The sequence below is a fragment of the Musca domestica genome, unplaced genomic scaffold (genome assembly GCF_030504385.1).
Source record: "Musca domestica strain aabys unplaced genomic scaffold, Musca_domestica.polishedcontigs.V.1.1 8, whole genome shotgun sequence".
Lineage (NCBI taxonomy): Eukaryota > Metazoa > Arthropoda > Insecta > Diptera > Muscidae > Musca > Musca domestica.
Window position 1 is genome coordinate 19,634,596 of NW_026712409.1, and position 18,659 is coordinate 19,653,254.

Sequence of the window (18,659 nt, forward strand, 5' to 3'; positions counted from 1 at the left end):
GAAAATTGTCTATACAGATCCCGCTCTTTGTATAGCTCCGATAGAACGGTACCTCCCTATATTCGGTTTATTGATGATTTTAGCTACATTATTCACCGTTTTTTTTTCTAGTTTCGTATTTGAATATTTTAATGGCTTATGACAAAAGTTGCCTATGCAGGTCCAGGTCTTCGTATAGACCCCAAAATAATGGCTATATTCGGTGTTTTTTAGATTTTAAGAGGATTTTCAACGGATTTAATTGTTTTATTTTTTTTTTATTTATTTATTTTTTTTTTTTAATTCCAAATTCGGTCCAAATATTTATTTAATGGTATTTAAAGTTTGGCACGGCAGAACTTTGGCTTTTTTTACTTGTTTTTTGTTTTTTTTTTTTAATTTTGAGTTAGTGACCCGTAGAGCTAACTTCAAATTTCACAGCCCCCTAAAACTGACTCCGAATTTTTTTTCGAGAAATTTTTCCAATCTCGAATTGTCTTTGTGATTTTTAATTGGTCTGCTAAACTTGCACTTGCCTCAATTATTCCAATATTATCTACGAATCACATTTGTTAATAGAACTAACATAAATACTTGCTTTCTTAATATCAAAACAATTTTCAAGATTTTTTTTTCATTGTTCTTAGACATTTAATAAATTGTTTAAATTAGAGACTTTCAAATTCTATTTTGTTATTATTACATATTTGTATATTTTAAATTTTTTAAACCATCATGTAAATATTTATAATGTTATAATTTTAGGTTTTTTTACAAATTCTTGTTTTGTTTTTTTTTTTTTTAATATGAAATTATAATTGTGCTTCCTCCTCGATTCAATGTTAAACATTGGCTAAAAAAATTATTACTATTTTTAATGAATATTATTATTTAATAAAAATTTATCAAAGAGAAAAAAAGAAAAATATATATATATGAAAAATACAAAAAAGAGGTCTTTTATTTATCGAGAAAATGGTGGAGAATTATTTGAAAACCATCTCTAAGTTATGTGGATAGGGATAGATAAATTAAGTAACATGTGCCTTTTCTTTTTTGTATCAGAATATGGTTAAAAATATCCTTACTCTATAGTGTCTTGTAACGTTGGGCGCCATTTTTACCTTAATTAATAATTTAATATATATTATTATTTTAAAAAATGCATCAAAGAAAAATAAATAAATACAGGGTGAGATGAAAAAACTGCAACCAACTTCAGGCTGCTGTCATTAATAAGCCACTCGTCCGATAGCTGTTAAAATTATTCCAGTGACAGATCTTTATATTTTTTACAAGGGTACAAAAGCATTTTGGTGAGAACTTTCCAGAAAAAAAGTTATTCGTTATGGAATTCAAGCGTGAGTCCTTATATTTGGCTGGAAAACCACAAGGTGCTATCGTTAGAGCACTCCAGCATTTATCTTTAAGATAAATTGTTTGTGTCTCGTACCATCTCTCGGTACCGTGACACTGGTAGCATATCCCGACGTCAAGGAAGTGGACGGAAATGGTTCGAAAAGCAAAGAAGCGACTTGATCGAAACAGCAAGAAAATAGACTTCTAAGAGCTAAAGAGTTGCTTCGCTTGGCCGAAAGTGGTGAACTGCCGAATTTGGTACACTCCGATCAGAAAACATTCGTTGTCCAGCAGTTTGTAAACAAACAAAATGATCGTGTTTACTTGCCAAAGAGGTCAGCTGAAACGGTTGGACACCAGAACTCAAGCGCCGGCCATGGTAATGGTTTGGGCCGCCTTGGACAATCGAACAAGACTCAGCACCAACTCACACAGCACACGCCACCCAAGAATGGTTACAAAATGAGGTTCCTCGCTTAATTTCCAGCGTACAATGACCACCAAAATCTCCGGATATCAATCCATTGGACTATTGTGTCTGGAGTATTTTGGAAAGAAAGGTTGGCACTAAAAAATAAGTCATGCCAAACATGACAAATTCGAACAAATCTAAACTTATTCTAAAATTTGATGCTAACATTTTTGCTTTCATTCAATAAAATTTAGAAAAAATGTAAAAATTATGGCGTTTGACTTTGTTGCAGTATTTTTATCTCACCCTGCAAAATACAAAAGAGAGGTATTTTATCTATTGAGAAAAAAACAAGCAGCTAAGTTCGGCCGGTCCGAAATTTTAATACCCTGCACCATTTGGAAGGAAATGAAAAAAAATGGACTGAAAAAAATCAAAAAAAAAAAAAAAAATCCGAAAACTGCCACTTAAATGATTGTCCCTTTCGTAAACCTGGATATGAAATTTTTTGTCATAGGCTGTAATCACCATTACGAACTTCAAATACGAAGACGTGGACCTGCGTACGAATATTTTTGCCATAAGTTGTAGTACCCATTAAGATCTATCAATACGAAATTTGAAACGATTCCGGAGAATATTGTTTCTGAAATCGTCAAAATACCGACTATCGGGGGTACCGTTATATGGGGGCTATACGAAGACGTGGACCTGCATATAAACATTTTTGTCATAGGCTACAGTATCAATTACGAACTTCAAATACGAAATTCGAAATAATTCCGGTAAATAATAAAAATACCGAATATCGGGAGGTACTGTTATATGGAGGCTACAGGAAAACGTGGACCGACATGACCCATAACTTAACCTGCCTACTGGTAAACCATGCATGTATGCAAAATTTTATCCTTCTATCTCAATTCGTTCCAAAGATAGCGTCATTAAAACAGACAGACGGATATCGCTAACCTTTTTAAAATTTTACGCTGATCGAGAATATATACTTTGTAGCGTCTATTATGAGTATTTGGAGGAGTTAGAAACGGAATGACAAAGTTAATATACCCTCCATAGAATGGTGGAGGGTATAAATAGGGGGAGACATTTTTGGAAACCATCTCTAACTTTTATGGATAGGGATACTTGAAATGGCATGTTCCTTCTGTTTTTGTTTTCTATCATGCTGCGATGTCGAAAAATTGCAACGTTGGGCGCCATTTTTGCCTTACCAAATAATTATGGGCCACCTAAAGACATTCCCATTCCCAAATAATTTGCACTACCTTGAAGGTTGTTTGTTTTTGTTATCATTTTTATTAGTAATCATATATAGGGGAGTTTCTTTTAGTTTAAATTTTAATGTTTTGCAATAAATGATGATATGTAATTACATTGCTAATTAAATTTATGAAACTTGTTTTCTTTAACATTTTTTTTTAATTAATGATTACTTATTGACTTTACAAATACAATGATGTTTGAATGTTTCCAAAAAGGGGAGGGAGGGAGTATAAAAAGATCAATTAAAAGAATTATGTTAAAAATTATATCAATTAGAAGAAAAATAGAGTAATAAGATTTTGTTTAAAGCAAAGTAAATGGGATCAATACATTGTTGTGTTTCTAACATTTAACATAAAAATAAAGGAATTGTTGGATCAATGTTATTGTTTCACTTTTGTTTTCTGTCTCTTGCCAGAGAGGGAAAAGTATTTCAATTTTTCTTTTACAATTAAATTACATGTTTATGTTTTTTTTTAATTGTTTTAGCAATAATAAATGTTCAACATTTAGGCACATACTACAATATTGCTTGGTTATTTTTGTTTTGTGTTTGTTGTTGCTGTTATAATTTTTTTTCGATAATATTTTATAACGCCCGCTCTATTTGAATTCCCTAGGGAAATCCAAAGAAACAAAAATACATGATAAATAAATGTTATACTTAAATTGAGAGAGAAAAAAATTATTAACAAAAAAAAAATATATATATAATTAGAGCTATAATTATAATCAAATCATTTAAAGTTTTTAAATCGTTTTTTTTTTTTCTTTTCATTTCAATTAATTAATAATTAGGAATCATTTATGTGTGTATTGGTTTTTTGTTTTTCAATTAAATGTAAATCTCATCAAAATATTTTCTCCTTCTCCATTGTTTTTGTTGTTTTTGCCTTTTTTGCCATTGCGTTCTTTTTTTTTGTGAATTTATGAATTATTTCGTTTGGGCGATGAAGTCAAGACTTTTTCTTTGGCCTTTTCGTGTTCGTCTTCGAAGATAATCTTGGTAATGACAATATCGCCAGTACTCAAGGTTTGTGATGCTGCGTCAATCATTTTTACTTGGCCTTTGTCCACGGTATTGCGTATAATCTGGTTGGCTGTGGGCGTGGTGCTGCGTTCACCAACACAATTGCAATTTTTCATGCTGTAAATAAAAGAGAGTAAAAACTTAGATTTATTCAAAGCAAGTATAACAAGTAAAATAACCTAGAGTTACGACTATTCAAATTGTTGACCCTTTATGGGGTCAATGTTGACCAATTCGTATCTGACCTAAGACTGATAAAAATATTACAACGTGTCAGATTTGGACTATATCGACAACTTCCAATACTTTATATGAGATCTGTGCAAATTTTTGGAAAATGTGGAAATATGCGTGATGTAATAGATATAGCGGTCCGAAGTATTCCAATTTCATACTTCATCTAATACAGATAAAAAAATTGGTATGGGCAAAATTTCAAAATTTCAAAATCCAATTTTATGCGAAATCATACATTTCGATAAATTCGATGTTCATCTGAGGTTTCTGGTTGAGAGAAATTTTTAGATATTTTAGTTGTAAAGAATCGCCAACTTGTTTCGCAAGTTATGACAGATATAAGTATTGGAAATTGTGACCCTTATTATCTTCACAACAGATCTTTCGTTAGCAAAAATATTTGGATGTGTGAAATTTGAGGAAAGTTAGATTCTTATTTCGCTTTGTTAAAAAAAAAAAAAAACTTGAACCATTGTGGGGGAGGTACCAGAACAAAATGATTCCATATCTGTCATCTTATAACAGATCTTTTGTTAATGGAAATATTGAGATGTACCAAGTCTGAATGGAATCGGATGTTTATTTCGCGTTTTAGAAGCTTCGTGGATATTCAAAATATTGACACTACCAGAAGGAGTGGTCCAATATATTCTATATGCATACCAGATCCTGGATTAATAAAAATATTGTGATTTGTGGAATTCGAAGACAATCGGACTCTTATATCACATTTTATAAGAGTTATAATTTTTCCAAATTTTGACCGTTTGGGGGGTGGTACTTGATGGAGTGGACCATTTTCCCACCTGACCTAACACCGATGCAAATATTAGGACTTGCAAAGTTGAAGCAAAATCGAATTAATCAATGTAATGCAATCAATATAAACATTAGGAACAAGGTCCTAAAATCGCTAGCCGGGGTGCGGACAAGGAAACCTTCTTGACCTCTTAGAAAGCGATAGGTCGGTCTGTGGTTAGCTATGCGGCTCCAGTGTGGTGTGCGAATACGAGTGCAAAGTATTCAGACCTGCCAGAATACCGCCCTGAAAACTGCAACAGGGTGACTCCTCATGACTCCTGTGGACCATTTACATGAGGAGACGTAGATTCTTCCCTTACCTGATATGTTTTCCTTGTAGTATCTGGGTGTTATCGTGGGAGTAATTCTAACCACCATATGGTGGACAGAACTACCCTACCCAGGCGTGTCAGGAAGGACCTGCATGATCTAGATAGAGAGGTCCAGCCCCTAGATCATGGAGCCTATCAAGCGGATCTGAATAGCATTCATACTGATGCTGTCGCAGACGTAGTTAACAATTACAGTATAAATGACATCCTCGTAGTCCACCCCCCATACATTGCAGCTGAAGAACGTCGTTTGCCTGGCCAACTACACGTCGTCTGTCTTGTCCCAACTACATTTAGGATGGTCCAGCCATTACAATTTATATTGGGCACGAATTAACGAAGATGTGCGAAACGCCTGCCCAGCGTACGATACCGGCCCGCACAAAATAATCGAACATTGGCTAATGGTATACATCTGTCGGCAAAACCGGCCGATACCTTTTTACTTGTTTTATTTTGAGGAAGGTCGGTCTATTCTTTCCCTCTTCCTTTTTTCGCAGCAAAAAATAATTAAAAATTTCAAATGGAAATTAAAGCTCCCACTTAAGTCGTTAGCATTTGTTCATCATGCAATTACAAACGCAATTTTCACCACTTAGCAATGATGACTAGTCCTAGTTATATGCGTTGAATTTCCGAACTCAATAATAAGAGATATTTTTAAAGGCTAAAAGTATCTATTCTAAGCGCTCGTTGTTTTTTGGAAAACCATTTAAGGAGAAATTGTTTCATTGAAGAAATTCTATTTGTAATTCCTTCTTCTCCGATCTTATTTAAGACCTTATGCTTTCAATATCATACAGCCTCTACTCCTCGCGATCTGTGTTCCATAATTTTTTTGAGAACAAATACTCTTTGTGCTCATTTTTGAAAATATGAATTTTAATTCGTTTTCTTTTTTCTCTCCCCCCCTTCTCACACTTACTTTTTCGTTTTTTCTCTGACGATCTGTAAGTTATCAGTTGTTGCTATGGTTGTGCCCAATTGGTCATTGGAAGTTATGATCTGAAAACAAAGAAAATAATTCAATATATAACAAAAAATACATTACAAAACATCACTTACCTGATCACTTGGCAATAGGGTCACAGCCGATAATATTGCTTCAAGTTTATCAATTTTGGCCACACGGTCCATAGATTGATTTGCCAAAATCTCATCCATCATTTGCATGGATTCGGTCAGGCTTGGTGGTTCTGAACTGAAACGTGGCGAAAAGGTGCCGGTCAATGAATTATCCGATGGCACTGAATCCAAACTGGGGAAATTTTCGTTGTCATTGGTCTCTTGTTCATCTTCGGAGTCACTTTGATCTCTGCATAGAGAAGCAGATAAGGACATAAAAAAAAAACATTTATATTGAACCTAAACAAACATATCCATTATTAACTTACTTATTCTGTTGTCCAGATGATTCCATTTTTTCCAATTTCTTGGCCACCTTATAGTAACCCTTTACACGTTCCTTTTCATCTTCAGTCAAGTCCATATATCTGCAGAAAAAGGAAAGGGATGATATAATTATCAAAAAAAAAATCAATTTTGTATTACCCTACCTTAACAAACGTATTTCCCGATTGGAAAGCACAATACTCTTGGTTTTGGTTTGAGCTAACTTCTGTTTGAGATCGGATACTTCAGTGGATATCTTTCGTTGTTTCTTGCGTATTTTCACTTCGTTTGGCTTGATATGCATGAGAATTTGTTCGGTACAAAGTTCAGAAAATAATTGCAGATTTTCTGGCTTTATTTGTCTGCAGAGAGAGAGAGAGAGGGATATAAAATATTATTCAAATTAGTTATATTCATTGATACTCCATTGGCTTACCTTGTCAGATTGCCATACAACTGATCATTGATTAAAACTAAAACATCTCCGGCAGCATAGAGCAACATTTCTCGGGTCAATGGCCGTTTGGCCCAATACTTTTGATCTCGTCTATAGATTTGTTTTAGTTGCTCTTTGATTGGATTTATGGGAGCATTATATTGTTCACACAGTGAATTTAAGGATATGTATTTGGCTTTGTACACCTGCTTACCGCTCTCCTGGTATTGTACAATAGCATGGGCAGCCTGAAAGTAAAATGTAAACAATTTTAATAATTGTATTAAATCGAAAAAGAAAAATTGGATAATTCTGTAGCATTTTAAGGTCTTTTAAAAAAGAAGACATTTCGCTAGATTTTTTAAGAAGGAAGATCTGCATAAACTGGAAGACCTTTATATGTCCTCTAAAAATAGAAAAAGATTCTAGATAGGAGAATGGAAGGCTTGAGGATATTCTCCAAATCTGTTCCTTTTTAAAGACCTCTTACAGGTCTTAAATAGAAGATTTATAGGTAGAAGATCTTGACAAGTCTTCTGGAGATAGAATACCATCTACAGCTTTTATTCAGATGGGTTTAGGAACAGGTTTTCAGTACTATATGTACGGCTATGACTGGTTCCTATAGATATATTATCATCTACAGATCTCCACTATATAGACGATTTTTTTCTATAGGTTGATTCTCTATAGATAAATACCTTCTATATGGCTTCTATATTTACATGTTCCCCTTAAAAAGGACCTGCAGAAGGTATTTATCCAATATAGATTTTCTATCTATAAAGACCAATAGATGGTCTTCTATATATGTATACCAGTCTTCTTTAGAATTTGATTTAAAGAAAGCCTGTAGAAAGAAGACCTTTAGACATTGTATTCCGAATATAAACATGTTGAAGAACCTGTATCTACTATTGAAGGTATGTGCAAAAGGCCTTCTGTCTATAGTCGACCTACAGAGAGCCGTCTGTCAATAAAAACTCTGTAAAAGCGTTTCTTTTAATAGACCCTAATAACTTCTCCCTTCCTTCCCCGCTCCACCTACCTGTGTATCGAAAACATTTCTCAGCAATATACCAAATTGTAGATATAAATTAACAGCATCATTGCGACAATCGTGGACCACCTTAATGACATTCTCGTGTTCCAGCAAGGCCTTCAAACCGCCATCATTAATCATTTCAGGACAGGTGCGCACATCAAATATGAATGCCTCACCACGTGTCGTACCGATTTCAATCAACGTAATTTCACCTTTTATGCCCAAATTGATGCCCTCACAGTCGAGTGACACCACAATCGATTGATTCTGTTGGGCAAACTTAAGCATTGTCTCCGTGACAAACAGCGACTGTTTAATATTCGCTATGACACTGGTATTCTGTAGAACCTTTATCTTCCAGGTATCACCCACGAAATAATTTTGACTAGGAGAATTATATGAATTGACATTTTGCAATGAGCTATGGCCCGACGAGGACGACGACGATGTGGTGTTATTTACATTTCCATGATTTGGACTGTGATGGGGTGAGTTCTGGGGATTGTAACCAACAGAGCCAGCCTGTTGATTGGCCATCGATTGTTTGTCTTTTTCATAGTTTTCGGCCAGGGTCCGTATGACCAGATTATTGATACGTTGTTTCAACGTTTGATTGGCACTGTTCAGACGTTCGGCAACTGGTGGTGGTGCCTGCAGTGGCAATGATATGGCAGGTGGTGTTGAGTGATTATTCTGGTTAGCCCCTCCTCCCGTATTTTGTTGATTTGAGGTGGCCCCGTAGGAGGAACAATTATTGGGTGCGGGATAATTGCGTTCACAAAGATTTTCCAATTTCATCTCTGAGATGGGTATGTAGCTATCGAAACCGGAATTGGGTTCGGAACGATTTTGTGACAAATCACCATTGGAACCAGACGATGCTGATGCATTGTGAGTGGTAACGGGAGCATTTAGCTTAAAATTGGGTGAAGCAATGCTATTGTTGTTGTTGTTATTATTGCTTGAAGTATTGTTGTTATTGTTTTGCAATGAGGAGTTGTTTTGTCCCACATTGTTGTTGCTGTGATTCAAGCGTGGCGACAACAAACGTTGCTGTACCGCACTAATGGCCGGTTGAGACGTTTGCTGCTGTTGCGACGACTGTTGCTGATGTTGACTATTCCGATTATTGTTCATAGCATTGTATTGCTCCCGGGACTTGGCCTGTGACTGTTGTATGTGAGAATCGCTTAGCTTAGGTTTTTGTAAGAGAGTGACTAGATTGGCTTGAATGTGAAAACAATCCGAGAAAAGTCGTAGGAAAGTCATCAAATCGCTGGGTGTTTTAAACATCCGCAGCCATTGTTCCTGGGGAAAATTGGTGGTAACCAAATGGAATAATTGATCGACCATGATGGGTCCCTTCATTTCAATGCACTGGGCAAAGAAATCCAACATCTGTTGCGTGGCCCTGGTGTCGATATTGGTCTGGGGCAAATGTAAACGATCACGGGCCGGCAAATCGGTCATATCCTCACAGCCCACCAAAACGACATGGTCATCCACCACATGAAAGGTGTCGGGATGCTTTAAGAGAAACTCCGTAAACTCTTTAATGTGTTGGCCTACAAAGAGAACAGAACAGAACAGAATAGAAGAGAAGAGTGTGAATAATGGTTATATGCGAATTATGTCACCCCAGCACATACCTGATATATGTCTGACTTGTGGTGATGCCTGTGATCTATGGCCCAACAAGCTGCGCACCGGCACCTCCACACCAATGCCATACTGCAGCAATTTATTTTTGAAATAGTCTTTTGCCTCCTGTATATAATCACGTCGGCCGCCATAACCGCCATCATCGGAATTGGAATGTTGGTAGCAGTTCACTTGAACATAATCACCATCGACCAGGAAAATGGAAGGATACTGAGCCAAGAACTTCTTTAAACCTGTGGAAAATATAGAAAAAGAAAACGTTGTTAGAAAAAGGTAAAACGAACACAAACAAACCTATGCATGAATGCAACAAATGTATATATTTGGCAATAAAGAAATGCACGTGAGTGGCCAGATCCCAAGTGAAGTTGGTGGGAAGCAAAAAAGGAAGTCATAACCTTCCTTAAGCATAAGGGTTTTTTTTTCTTTTTTTAATATGGACTATATAAAAAATATAAACAATTTTCTTAAGAGCTAGGGTATACAAAATGTAAGTTTGAGGAGGGTGGAGGACCTCTTTACCACAGATATTGCCAAGAAGCCAAAATCATATCTTTGCCATGCTGCTTTTCTGGCATCTTCATCTCCGTTGCTTATTTATTTATGAAAATAAAAGTGCAACCATGATGATATAATGCACGAGAAATGTAGACGTGCTGTGCCAAAAGAAATTGAAATTGCTGTCACGTTTGGGGCTTTATAGCTATATGCGGAACTTATTAGCAAATTGAATTAACATTGGGAAGTTGAAATATTGCTGGCAATATTTTTTTTTTTTTTTTTCAAAATGTTGTTAAAGTACAATTGTATTTATATTAAAAATGATGGACTCAGAAAGAAAGGTGTTCGACGATTCTTTCTACCAAATCCGTTGATATCGAAAACCACGTCCATAAGTTATGGATAGGAGACCGGGGAACTGGGGGCTCATTTCTTGTTTTAAGAAAAGTGAAGTTCTATGAAAAAGTGAAACCACATCCATAAGTTTGCTATGCATAGGTGACCTTGGGGTTAATTTTTGTTCTACGAAAAAGTTAAACGAAAAGAAGTTAGAAAGTATCAGTCGGTTTTGCCGACAGATGAATACCCTCAGCCAATGCTCGATTATTTAAAGTCATTTTGACTTGTGATATGATTAATCAAATTGTTGATCCTCTACGGAGTAGGTTCGGAAGGTATGGGCCAATATTGTCCATTTCGTATCGGTCCTAAATAAATATGACATAAATATTGCGACGTGCCAGGTTCGGACTAAATTGGTTACTTCCTAAAAAATCTGATAGTTTTTAGAAATTGTTAAAATGTGGGTGAGGTATAGTCAACCCATGTATTCCATTTTCATTCGAAATTCGAAAAGAAATGGATGCTTTTTTTTTCAAAATCTCTACCATCTTTACAACAAATCTTTTGTTGACAGAAATTTTGAGATGTACCAAGCCTGAATGGAATCGGATGTTAATTTCGCGTTTTATGAGCTTCATGGATATTCAAAATTTTGACCTTTTGTGGAGGAGGTACCAGAAGAAGTGGACCGATCTTCACAGCAGATCTTGTGTTAGTAGAAATAATGGGATGTGTGACATATGAAGAGAACAGGATGCTTATTTCGGATTTTATAATCGTTTTGGTTAATCAAAACTTTGATCCTTTGTGGGGAAGCTACCACAAGGAATGGTCCGGTATCTACCATCCTTATAACAAATCTTGTGTTGCCAGAAATATTGAGATATGCTAAGTCTGAATGAAATCGGATGTTAATTTCGCGTTTTATAAGCTTCATGGATATTCAAAAATTTGATTCTTTGTGGGGGAGGGGTACCAGAAGGAGTGGACCGATGTATTCCACCTTCACACCTGAACTTGGGTTAACAAAAATATTCTGGTGTGTATATATTAAAGAGAGCCGGATGCTTGTTTCCGATTTTATAATCGTTTTGGTTATGTGAAACGTTGGCCCTTTGTGAGGGAGGCACCAGAAAAAATGGTCTGATCTCTACCATATTTATTACAGATCTTGTGTTGATAGAAATATTGAGATGTGCCAATTCTGAATGGAATCGGATGTTGATCAGGCGTTTTATAAGCTTTATGGATTTTTAAAATTTTGACCATCTGTAGGGGAGGTACCAGGAGGAATGAACCGACATATCCCATCTTCACATTTTAGTAAAAATAATAGTATGTATGAAATATGAAATGAACTGGATGCTTATTTCGAATTTTTTGATCGTTTTTGGTTATTCAAAAATTTGACTCTTTGTGGGGGAATTACCAGAAGGAGTGGACAGACTTATTCCGTCTTCACACCAGACCTTGGGTTAATAAAAATGTTGTGACGTGTGTAATACGAAGACAATCAGAGTCTTACATCACATTTTATAAGTGTTATATTTATTCCAAATTTTGACCCTTTGTGGGGGAGGTACCTGATGGAGGGGTCCGATATCGTCCATTTTCGAACCCGACCTAGCACTGATACAAATATAAGCATTTGCAAAGTTTGAGCAAAATCGGATTATCCTTTATATTCCCGTGAAGTAAATTACATTTAAATGACATTTTGTGTGGGAGGTACCAGAAGGAATGGACCATTATTGCCCATCTCCGAACTCGGTCTAAGTTTGGTAATAATATTACGATGTACCATGATTGGACCAAATTGGATACTCCCTTTGAGAGTTATCGTGCACACCAGCCATCCACAGACAGACAGAAAGACGGATGATCGCTAGATCGACTCCAAATGTCCTGAAATGGATTTGGTCCACAGAGATCTAGGGTCTGAAACCGTTATTTCAATAAGGCACGCTTTGCCGTTTCAAATGATATATACCCTCTCTAGCCATATGGCTAACTATGGAGTTAGGAAGAAAGGGTTCGGCTATTCTTTCTACCAAAGCCGTTGATATCAGAGACCACCTCATTCATAGTCTTGTTCTATGTTACTTTTTCATAGAACAAGAATATGGATGAGTGAAAATAGAAAAGAATGAAAATAAAGAAAATAAATATCAAATGAAAAAAAATTGTAAAGGGAATATTTTTCATTTCAGATTTTTTTAGAAGAAGAGTCGAGCCTATTTGACAACTAAGCTTGCCGTCATATTGTGATTTGAAATTAAAAGAGAGTCAAATCAAAAACAAAAAAAAAAATGCAAAAACTAATGTTAAATTGTTGTAAAAAGTAGTCTTCTTGGCCGAAGTTATGAATTCTACCTTGGCGAGTCTCTACTAAAATAACAGTAGGAAAATCTCACAATAAAAGTCCCTGGAAAAAGGACTTTTGTCTATGGAAAACCATTTTTTCATATTCAAAGCCTAGTATCAAAATATCTTCCAGCTCTCATTATAAACTGAAATGACATCATCATTTTTTTTTTATATGAAAAGTGCATAACATTCCAGAGAAGCTCTGCCATATAAGGTAGCCTTACACAGCAGCGATGTAGTACAAAAAATAAAATAGATACGCCATTGAATATTATTATTTAAGTAAACATTGCACCACTATAACAAAGAGATTTCTGTGATCCCAGCTGACACACTACGTCCCTGCTGCACCCTCCCACCCAACCAATAAACGAACGTGCAGAATCTGCAATATCAACAAAAAAAAAACTGCAACAAATCATTATTGCAATGTAAACAACAACCAACATCATCATCATCATTCAACCCTAGAAGATATTCAGCACATTTTATTAGTTTTTATTTCAGTTCTTCTTCCCTCCCCATCCTTTTATAATGACATAGCAAACAACATAAATTCAGAATGACAAATTAATTCCACCATTAACGACAATGCTTAGCTTGTACTTTTGCCAAGCCACGAATGCGGATTAAGGTTTATTAAAAAAAGCCTCTGAAATTAAAACAAACATAACAATGCTAGACCTCGCCAGAAATCCTTGTTATTTCCTCTCACAACAGTTCGCATTGTGAAAATAATGTCAAAGACATCCCTATTCTGACAAGGAAACTGGCGACACAAGGTTCGGAAACTGCTGCGGAATGCAGCAGCAGCAACGGCTGCCACATGCCTATGGAAGTGATGTTGATCTATTGCGAGCCTTGTAATGTTACATGAGCTGAGATATGACATTATAACTTATTTAATAGTTAGCTTACACAGACACACACACACCCTTTGTCAGCCAAGCCGACAAGCTTATTTATGCATTCCGTCAGTCATGCAAACATTGAAGGAAAAAATACAGCCTCTCATGCAAACAATCTATTTGGTTCACAATGGGAATAGTTTTTTATAACAAGTCCATGGAAGATCTTCAATTCATAGAAGACCTTTAGAAGTTCTTCAATCCATGGAAGACCTGTAGAAAGTCTTCCATACATAGAAAACTTGTGAAAGGACTTTTATACATAGAAGACCTGTAGATGGTCTTCTATAATTATTTTCTTTCTCTAATCATAGCAGACCTGTAGAATGTGGAAGACCTGTAGAATGTGGAAGACCTGTAGAAGGTCTTCCATACATGGAAACCTAAAGAAATTCTTCTATCCATAGAGGAACTACAGAAGGCCTTCTATCCATAGAATACCTCTAGAAGGTCATATATTCTTGGAAGGCCTGTACAAGTTCTTTTATCCATGGAAGACCTTTAGAAGGTCTTCTATCCATAGAAGACATTTAGAAGGTCTTCTATTCTTGAAGGACTTGTACAAGTTCTTCTATCCTTAGAAGATTTTTAGAAAGTGTTCTATCCTTGGAAGACCTGTACAAGGTCTTCTAACTAAGAAGACCTGTAGAAGATCTTCTATCTTTGGAAGACCTGTAGAAGGTCTTCTATCTTTGGAAGACCTGTAGAAGGTCTTCTATCTTTGGAAGACCTGTGGAGGGTCTTCTATCCATAGAAGACTTGTACAACGCCTTCTATCATTAAAAGACTTGTAGAGGGTCTTCTATCTATAGAGGACCTCTAGAAGGTCTTCTACCCTTAGAAGAACTGTACAAGGTCATCTGTGAATAGAAGACCTGTAGGGTTTTTTTTAGCCATAGAAGTCCTGTAGGGTTTTTTAACCATAGAAGTCCTGTAGAAGGTCTTCTATCCATAGTAGACCTGTTCCACCCATAGAAGATCTGTAGAAGATCTTCTATCCTTAGAATACCTGTTCCACCCATAGAAGATCTTCTATCCATAGATCTTCTATCCTGTAGAAGGTCTTCTATCCTTTGGAGACCTGCACAAAGTTATCTATTCTTAGAAGTTCTTCTACCCACAGCAGACCTGTAGAGGGTCTTCTATCCTTAGAAGATCGGTACAAGGTCTTCCATCCTTAGAAAACTTTAAAAGACTGTAGAAATTCTTCTTTCCGTAGAAACCCCGAAGAAGGTCTTCCAACCATAGAAGACCTGTAGAAGGTCTTCTTTCTGTAGAAGACCCGGAGAAAGTCCGCAGGATACCTCTGGAATGTTTTTTTTCCGTAGAAGAACTATTGAATGTCTTTTCTCCCTAGAAAACCATTTGAAGGTATTCTCTCTATAGACGACCCATAAAAGCTTTCTTGAAAGTCTTCTATCTATACACGATCTCTTAAATATCCTCTACTCATAAAAGACCTCTTAAAGGTCTTCTCTCCAAGAAAAGCTCCTGAAGAATTTCTCTCCTCTGAAAGGTCTTTCTCCAAAGAAGACTTTTTAGAGATCCGCTATTCATAAAATACCTTTCGGCTCTTATCCATAAAAAAATCTCTGAGTTGTCTTCTATTCATAGAAGACTTCGTGAAAGTCTTCTATCCATAGAAGTCCCATTGGAGAAATTCTTCGAGATGTTCCAACTGTAAAAGGCATGCTGAATGGCATGTAACCACAAAATAACTTTTAAAGGTCTTCTATCTTTGGAAGATCTCTAGCAGGCCTTCATCGGCTTATTATTTTTAATTTCCAAACATTGCCCCCATTGTCTCTCTCAATGCATGTAAATCGGTTGCGGTGACGGGGGGCTCTTTTGAATGACAACGCCCGCTCACATGTGCGAGCACTCTGTGAACTGTGTTTAAAAAGCGTTAGTGAAGACGTAAACAAACACAAACACAAAAACGAAAAAGAAAACAGCGACGTTGACATAATTTGATGTAAATACTGCTGACAACGACGAAACGTTGCATGTCTGTCCCCCTTCTTTTTTGTGGGTAGAAGCAGCTTACCTCTCTCACACCGTGTGTTAGCTTGTGAGTGATTGTGACGTTCAATCAATGTTTAAAGAGAACAAAAAAATAATTGTTTGAAATTAATTCAATTATGTATGTGATTAAAAGAGCAACAACAATAGCATAATTTTAAACAATACCCCGAATGGGTTGAGGTGTTTGCTATGAGTGAGTATTGGCGATGATGGCATTTGTAATTTTTGGAAAATTTATTTGACGACTTCAGTGTAAACAAATTTTGGGTGACATGCTCCGTTAATTTTTCAAATTTCTGTTGAACGAAATTGAGCATTTAATGGCAAGTATCAAAAAGGAAGTGGAAATAATTTTAAATAGTAATGACTTCCAAATATGGGAATTGAATGTTTCAGAGATGCCATTTAGAGTACTTATATTAAATATTTGGATAAAGGGGATAAATAAACAAAATAATACGATCTGATACCCAACTACTGGTACAGTATAGGTTAAGAGAAAAGAATCGGTTAAATACAGTACACAATGATAAATAAATTACACAAACAAACCGAACCTCAATTTTTTATGCACATAACATGTTGTTTGAGGTCTATCTGTAGTTACCAAACACATCCATAACAAATAATGTTTTAAACAAATGCGCATTGCAAATTTCTGTTGATTGCAAAGAGACGTGACAAACCTAACAACATTGCACAAAAATCAAACATACTTCCACATTTCTCAATATGGTAAATTAATATAGGTAACCTTCCCAGAGCCATATATAATATAGGTTTTCCTTTGGCAAACAAAAAACTTTACGGACATGGTGGGAATTTTCAAAATTGGAATATGATTGGAAAATTATTGAAATAAACTTAATTTTTAAGCACGCAATATTTTAAAAGCCTTTAGCTGTGAATTTTAAAATAAAATTTTTAAGTTGCATCATCGTCAAAAATATGAATGCCTTAAATTAATTTTTCCAATGTCTAAAACGTAGATATTGGAATGTCTAAAACGTAGATATTTAGGGGCTTAAACGAGGAAATTAAAACATTATTTACAAGAGCTTTTCAAGACCTTAAAACAAGACTTGTTCAAAGCCTGACCTTTGTCCTTTTTCAAGACATTCAACAGACATCAAAGCCTAAAATGTGAACGTTAGTAAGAATTTTTAAAGATTTCCTAAATGTCTTACTAAAGGCCTAAAACGTAAGTTTTCCAAGACTTGCTCAAGATCCGAAAGGGTGAATTCTCAGTGATGGTTTAAGATATTCTAAAGGCCCTGTAACATGATTTTATTAAGTAAATGTTCAAAACCTTTTCAAAGCCCATAACGATATATTTTCTGTGGTTTTTTAAGATTTTGTAAAAGACAAGAATTTTCAAAGTTAAATCACATTTAAATATTTTAATATTCAAAATATTTGTTCTAGGCATTAAAAGAAAATTTAAAATATTTTTTTTAAGATTTTCAACGATTTTTCCTAAATTCCTTAAAACGATCAACGCTTAAAAAACGTTTTAGATCGCAAAAAATGGGGAACTTTCAAATATTTGTTCAAACGTAATCAGTCCTTCGGAACGTGGAATTTTCCAAGACCTCAAAATGTGTGAAGAATTGATGAATACCTCAAAACGTCGATTTTTCGAAGAATTTTTCAGCACAAATCCACGTTTAAGATTTTTCAAAGGATTTTTGAAGAAATAATTTCTCAAACATTTATTATTTAAGGTCTAAAGCGAGAATTTGTCAACGAATTTTTGTAGACATCACCTGGGTCTCAAACGTGGATTTTTTAAGGCTTTATTCGGGTCTCAATACGTGGATTTGTAAAAGAATCTTTCAAGGATTAATTTTCAAGACTCAATTAGGGTTTCAATACTTGAATATTTTAAATAATTTTCCAGGATTTATTCCAAAGTTGTACTATTCAAATAATTCTTTAAGTCTCATTTAGGATCATAGAACGTGGATATTTGAAATTTTGAAAAAAAATTTAAGCTATAAAATTAAAATTTTCAAAAAAAAAGAAACACCAAGTCTTTATCAGGTCCTCGAAGAGTTGAATTTTGAGGGATTTTCAAAACAATATCTTAAGGTCCTGAACTATGGAATATTAAAAAACTTTTTCGGCACAAGAACGTTAATTTTTTTAAATTAATTTTCAAGATGTGGATTATTTAAATAATTGTTCACGATCTATTCCGGTCATCATCATTTCGAGGCCTTAAAGCATGGAATTCCAAAGAATTTTTTAGAATTAATCAACTTTACAAAACCGGCAATTTTAAAGTTTTTTTTCGAGGCATACAATTCGGATTTCCAAAGTAAATTTCAAATCTGCCTCAAGATCTTAAAACGTGATATTTTTAAGGAAAGTTTCGAAACGTGTTCAAAGTCTATAAACGTGGATTTTAATGAGCATTTTCAAGACTTGCTCAGAGGGCCTGAAAATGTAGATTTTTCCAAAGAAAATTTCCAAAAAAAATAATAAAAAAAATTGATTGGAAAAAATCAAAATTTTAATTTATGCCCACAAGTATGTTTCAAAGAC

The 18,659-nt window shown here is 35.1% G+C and overlaps 1 protein-coding gene across 1 annotated transcript in view; it reads right to left on the bottom strand.

The window, feature by feature from the left end:
• Positions 1-3,044: 3,044 nt before the first annotated feature.
• Positions 3,045-18,659, bottom strand: part of LOC101900410 (uncharacterized) — an 82,190-nt gene continuing 66,575 nt past the window's right edge. The window contains exons 3-10 of the mRNA XM_059130826.1: positions 9,957-10,202; positions 8,311-9,872; positions 7,263-7,510; positions 6,991-7,188; positions 6,829-6,927; positions 6,500-6,749; positions 6,360-6,439; positions 3,045-4,181 (exon numbers count right to left, since the gene is read on the bottom strand). Of these exons, the coding sequence (XP_058986809.1) occupies positions 3,962-4,181; positions 6,360-6,439; positions 6,500-6,749; positions 6,829-6,927; positions 6,991-7,188; positions 7,263-7,510; positions 8,311-9,872; positions 9,957-10,202 (2,903 nt within the window). The 3' untranslated portion in view covers positions 3,045-3,961. The remainder of the gene's footprint in view (positions 4,182-6,359; positions 6,440-6,499; positions 6,750-6,828; positions 6,928-6,990; positions 7,189-7,262; positions 7,511-8,310; positions 9,873-9,956; positions 10,203-18,659) is intronic.